This window comes from Alexandromys fortis, unplaced genomic scaffold (assembly GCF_014885135.2).
Source record: "Alexandromys fortis isolate MF-2015 unplaced genomic scaffold, M_Fortis_MF-2015_v1.1 scaffold_357, whole genome shotgun sequence".
NCBI lineage: Eukaryota > Metazoa > Chordata > Mammalia > Rodentia > Cricetidae > Alexandromys > Alexandromys fortis.
In genome coordinates, this window is record NW_026068228.1 from 245137 (window position 1) to 250682 (window position 5546).

The following is a 5546-nucleotide window of genomic DNA, read 5'->3' on the forward strand; positions in this document are numbered from 1 at the left end:
CTGGTCCCTTGATTTCACATTGGTATGAATTAGAATGCAAATGGTGTCAAAGCCTCTCCTCAGCACATCAGAACCAACCACCGTTTCCCAATAGTTATAAATTAAACCATGATTTATTGAAATGTTCTTTTGAATAAAGAAAAATATGATCCAATAGTTGTAAATAATAATTTAACTGTTACTATTTCAGGAGGCCAAAGCAAAAAAACAAAACAAAACAAAAAAACCTTTCAAGTCCTGGTCTGTACCACAGGTGTAACTGGCCATTCCAGGGCATGTCTCCTTTTATTTCTGTGAATTTGACATCTTACACCAGAAGCAGTATCCTGGAGCCAACACTTAAAAATCATTCTATAAACTTTTCCCTCCTCACCTTTTTCTCTCTACATTACATACTAGACTGAAGTAGAAGAATTCCAACATTGCCAATGATTTTGATTAACATTTTTATTATGGAAAATGTCAAACATACAAAAGCAGAGATGAACGAATATAATGAACATCATGTAATCATCATTCAGCTTCAACAATCTTAAAGGCCAATCTTGTTTGAATATGTCCAGTGAATTTAATATCTAGATGTATTTTGAAGCAAATCCCAGACATTATATCATTTCAACTGTAAATATTTGAATGCAGATAAGAATTCTTGTTTTCAGTATAACAGTATTATAATAATCAATGTGGAGCCAATACTCAAAATATTCTAGTTCTCTGATAAATTCATTCATCTTATAGTCTGATCAGATCAGGATCCAAATAAGATACATGCAAGTATTGATCACTCTCTGAAGCCTTTTTCAATTCACAGGTTCAACCTCTACCCTTTCCTTTCATCCTTGTGACTTACATATTGAAAAACTGGATCATCTTTTCCTGTGCTTTCTTGAAGTCAGGATTCTATGAATCTCATCTGTTTGATATACAGCAAACTGTTTCTCTATCTCCTGTGTTTTCCATAGAGGAGAAATTAGGTCTATAGGCACAGATAAATTTAGGTTCAAAATTTTGGCAAATGTAGGAGGTACATAATGTCTGGGATAACACAGACATATGCGTAAGAATCTTTGCTACTATCTCACAGCTGCCTTGAAATAGTTATGTGACACCTGATATACAAAAGCCACATAGATGCTAGAGATTAGAAGAGGGATGTTTTACCATTTACTATCATTACAAAATATTAAACAATATTCAGTGACGCCTACCATAAATCAAGTACTGTATGCTAGATATAAAAAGACTACGAAAGCAAGTTCATTGCATTCAAGGTCATATCCGATGGGGAAATACAGACAAAAGCACAAAAAGGCCACAGGTGCCAAATAGAATTCTGTACAGATCCAGTGGTAGTGCAACAACCTGAAGAATAGCCAGTGTTAATAACAGGAAAGAAGTGTCCGAAAGCATAGGGTGAGCTGTGTCCTTGGGGATGTCAAAGAGCTCACCTGTGCTTCACAATTCCATTCATCACTGGGTTCACATACTTGATTCTTTCAAAGTAAATCTGAACAACATTTATTCCATTCACCTAAAAAAAGATAATCTGATTAATAAGGTTTTAGTGGTTTGTCCATTCCTGTAGCGTCTAGACAACAAATATTTACTGAGGATTTAGTACGCTTCATCAACCCTTCACACAGGAAAAGCCTGCAGTGAATTATCCAATGTAGTTCCACTGTGAGCTATCCAGTATAGTTCCACTTGTCAGCACAGGAGAGAGCCTAAAGAAATCAATTCTCCCAGGTATGTTACAAAGCTTAAAAGGGAAAACCAGGAATTCACTGGTAGTAGACATTTCTAGTATGAGCGTCAATGAGAAATGTCTCCGAATTTTAGCCCGTTTTGAGGCCCTGGAGTTATGCAGGATTCAGGTTGGGTCCTAGTCCTCAAAGTTCATATTCTATAAGGAAAACAGTTAGTTAGGAACATAACTACAATAGGTGCTTCCACAAAAAGATCTCTGAGAACAACAACAACAACAACAACTTAGCTAGCTGTTGGTATTACATATGTTCTAAGCATCTTCTCCTTTCTTCCCAGCTAACAACCACTAAGGGAGGCATTGTTCGTTCTTAGAAAGGAGCACCCAGAAAGGGAAGTGGGAAAAGAAGCAATACCAGATCCAGAGCCTGTTGGACCACGTGTCCCAGAAGCACTGCTACCCGTGCTGACTGGTATTTAACAAGCTGCCTGTTCTTCTTACACACTTCCTCTTTTACTGATGCTTCTAAAGAAAGCTTTAAAACAGTTCTTTCCAAGGAAACCAAATCAAGGAATTATTGGTAGCCATTTTTCAGCCCTTCTTGCAAAAACAATCTGAACAACAAAACATGAGTTTCTAATACATCTTATGCCTGTATCAAGCATATCAAAATTACTTTGACTTCAGCATGACTTCAAGCTTTTTGAAGGTTAAACGTAGGCACTTGTCCAGTGGAGGGAAAATCAGCCCTTTAAGACTAAATGTTGAAAATAAATTTATGGTATCTTCTGTAAAAGTCCTAATTAACTTGCATCAGTACACTGGATTAGGGGAAAATGGGATGAACTATAAAATTCAGCGTACATTTTCAGTGTACTTGGCATGTACAATGCGTAGGCACTAAGTAATCACTCCAGGGAGAAAATCACACCACACCTGTTTGGTAAACTTTTGGAGACTAGGAGATAGAGACAGGATTTCCTTTCTTTCTATCTGAATTTCCTGAAATGAGTCTGTTAAAAAGACAAGAGTATTTTGAGGCTTTCATTTATTTGTTTTCTAGAATGAACCCCAGAAAGGATATTTAGCTGTATATATTTGAGTTTACAGAGTGATAACAGTTTTTTTGCATGCAATATGGAAATGGAAAGTACTGGAAGTTTTGAAATTGCATAAACAATCTCTGTAGATCTCAGAAAATCTCAGCAAACTTTACTGCTCAATCCAAATGCTGTTAAATGAAACAAAGTATGATTAATAGAACAAGACTGAAGTTTGCTTAAATCAGCAATCTCCTCAAATTAGTCAAATAGAGTTCAAATGTCAAAATATGATACTGTGTAGTTGACCCCCCAACATATACCCGGCATTTATAGATGAAAGGTATTTTTATGTATACAATACAGAAATAAAGCAATAATCCAGTTTCTATAGGATTGGTATATATCTTAACGGAGCTTACTGGGAATATCTATTTAGTAATTTAGATTACTCGGTAATTAGTGAAAATCCTATTCAATAATTCGGCATTATTTAGAATATCAAATTACATGCTTGATTTATAAAAGCTATAATTTTGGTAAACAGGTTTGTACTCATTTCTTTGCCTATCAATTTTGCTTACTACACATATTTTACTTAGATGGATTTATGTAACAGAACCAAGAGGGGAAAGGATGATATTCAATTCTATGTGTACCAAATTTGGAAAGTAACCTATAGAATAAAATGTTAAATTAGTGTCACCGTTCATGTATATTTATTACAGGATTGTGGAATACATTTAGAACGTTGATAAACCCTCCAGTCAAATCCACTGTGAAGTCTGTGAATGAGAAAACAAGGGGAAAAAACACAAAAAGATGTCCCCCGTTCCCCCTCCCCCGCCAGCTGGTAGGACTCTAAAGGCCTCCAACTAAGAAACAAACCACAAGGCTGGCATCAAAAGCGCGCACGCACACTCACGCAAAACACATGTAAAGGGTGTTGGACAAAAAAAAGACCCAAACAAAAACATCACACGCGCTCACACACACCATCCATGAAGAGCAGGGCAAGCAGTAAGGCACCTTTCACAAAATCCCATGCATCTCTGGCTGAGCGCAAGATTTTTACAGTGTCACCAAGAAGCGATTAGAAAAGCATCTGAAAAAAAAACGTGCAAATTGTCTGCAAACAGCGCCTGGCAATCAAGACAGTTTGCAAGCGTGATTCAGAGGTCTGCCTGCCAAGGAAACAAAAGAAGACTCCCTCCTGCCCATGCGGACGCACTGGGCAGGAGAGGTGCTCTCCTGGCAGGCAGGAGGCAAGTGCGGGGAGGCGACAGGCAGGAGTCCGGGCAGATGGATGGGCGGGCAGGCGGGCGGGAGCGGTACATACTAGGGCTCGCTCTCTGGCTGGGACGGGGCGGCCGAGTTTCCATTAGTCGGGGAGCCGCCCAGCTTCAGTTTCTCCAGGTACTCGGCATGCACGGGCTTGTGGCACTGGAGGACCTTGATGGCATCTTCGATCTTGAACCATTCTCGCTTCCTGCCGATGTTGACCGAGTCTTCCCAATCCTCCAGCAGCTCGGTGACGGTGAGCACGAACACGTAGGTCCGGTGCTTGCGGTCCTGGTTCTGCTCGAAGACTCCCAGCAGCCGGCCCAACTTCCCCTTGACTCCCGCTTCCTCGTACACCTCGCGCACCGCCGCGCCGTCCGGCTCCTCCTCGGGCTCCAAGCCCCCGCCGGGCACGATCCAGCGGTCGGGGTAGCGGCTGCTGCTCACCAGCAGCACCTCGTCCTCGCGCTCGCTGCGGAAGCACAGGCACGCGGCGCGCTTCTTGAAGCCCTCGGGGTCGTAGGTCCGCGTCTGGTTCGGCTTGCACTTCATCCTCGGCGCCGCCGCCGCCTCTCTGGTCGCTTGCAGCTGCCGAGCGGGCCGCCGCTGCGCAGCCGAGGAGCTGCTGCGGGCAGGGAAAGGGCCTGGCAAGGGCTGGAGGAGAGCGGAGCGGAGCAGAGCCAAGCGGAGAGGAGCCAAGCAGAGTGAAGCCCAGTGGAGCCTGAGCCGAGCTTGGGTAGACGAGGCGGGGGCGGGCGCGGGGGCGGGGGCGAGCCGGCGCGTCAGTCAGTCCGCGGGGCGGGCAGTGCCGCCCGGGTGCGCCGAGGGTCGCGAGCCCGCTGCCTGATTGGAGGCGCCGCTTCCGCCGCCGGGAGCCGGGTGCCCAGAGCCCGCGCCTCCGCACAGCCCCCGACTGGACCGTGCGCGGTCCCTACCCGCCCGCCCGTCCGCGCTCGCGCGCTCGCTCCGTCGCTGGCCGCCCTGGCAGAGGTTGAGCGAGGTGAGGCGCGTGCACGCGCGTGGCCGGGTCCGCGTGCGCGCACGCGGCGGCGGCGGCAGAGGGCGAGGGGCGGAGGCGGGGGTCTCCCGTCTCCCTCCTGCAACGCGTGATGCTGCAGGCCCACTGCGCAGGCGCCACGCACCGCCTTGCCTGGGAAGCTTCTAGCACTCACTGCCCTGGGGAGGTGCACCCCATTTGTGACATTGCACAGGGTCCTCACCACATGTGTGTCTGTGCCAGACATGGCAGCAGCGGGGGGCAGGGCCTCCCTGAAAAAGGCACACGCTGCAGGGTCGAGGCTGGCATCATCGGACTCTCCCATCATGAACAGCACTGCCTTATTTATAGGCAGAAGACTGGTGTCGCCAAAATGACCAATGGCAGTCTTGCCAGAATAATCTTTGCTGAGTCACATGCAGCTTGCTTTCTTCAATAGGTTCTCTTCTGCGGCTTGTCAACCATCTTGGCTCAGCCCTTGCCTTAAACACTTGCACACAACCCCTATTCACATCATGTATAG

The 5546-nt window shown here is 45.4% G+C and overlaps 1 protein-coding gene across 2 annotated transcripts; it reads right to left on the bottom strand.

Annotated features, from left to right (window-relative positions):
* Positions 1-494: 494 nt before the first annotated feature.
* LOC126493700 (diphosphoinositol polyphosphate phosphohydrolase 3-alpha) lies at positions 495-4713 on the bottom strand. Of its 2 annotated transcripts, XM_050130784.1 has the most exons (2): positions 4085-4713; positions 495-1531 (listed from the first exon to the last, which is right to left on the bottom strand). In XM_050130784.1, coding segments are annotated over exons 1-2 (495 nt in total). In that variant the 5' UTR covers positions 4579-4713; the 3' UTR covers positions 495-1530. The 2 variants fall into 2 exon arrangements, with proteins under 2 accessions (XP_049986741.1, XP_049986742.1); XM_050130785.1 differs by lacking the exon at positions 495-1531 and having other exon boundaries at positions 1542-4713.
* Between the last annotated feature and the right edge of the window lie 833 nt (positions 4714-5546).

Excerpts from the sequence above, each read along its gene's own strand:
- LOC126493700 (XM_050130784.1), bottom strand. The coding sequence starts at position 4,578 with ATGAAGTGCAAGCCGAACCAGACGCGGACCTACGACCCCGAGGGCTTC.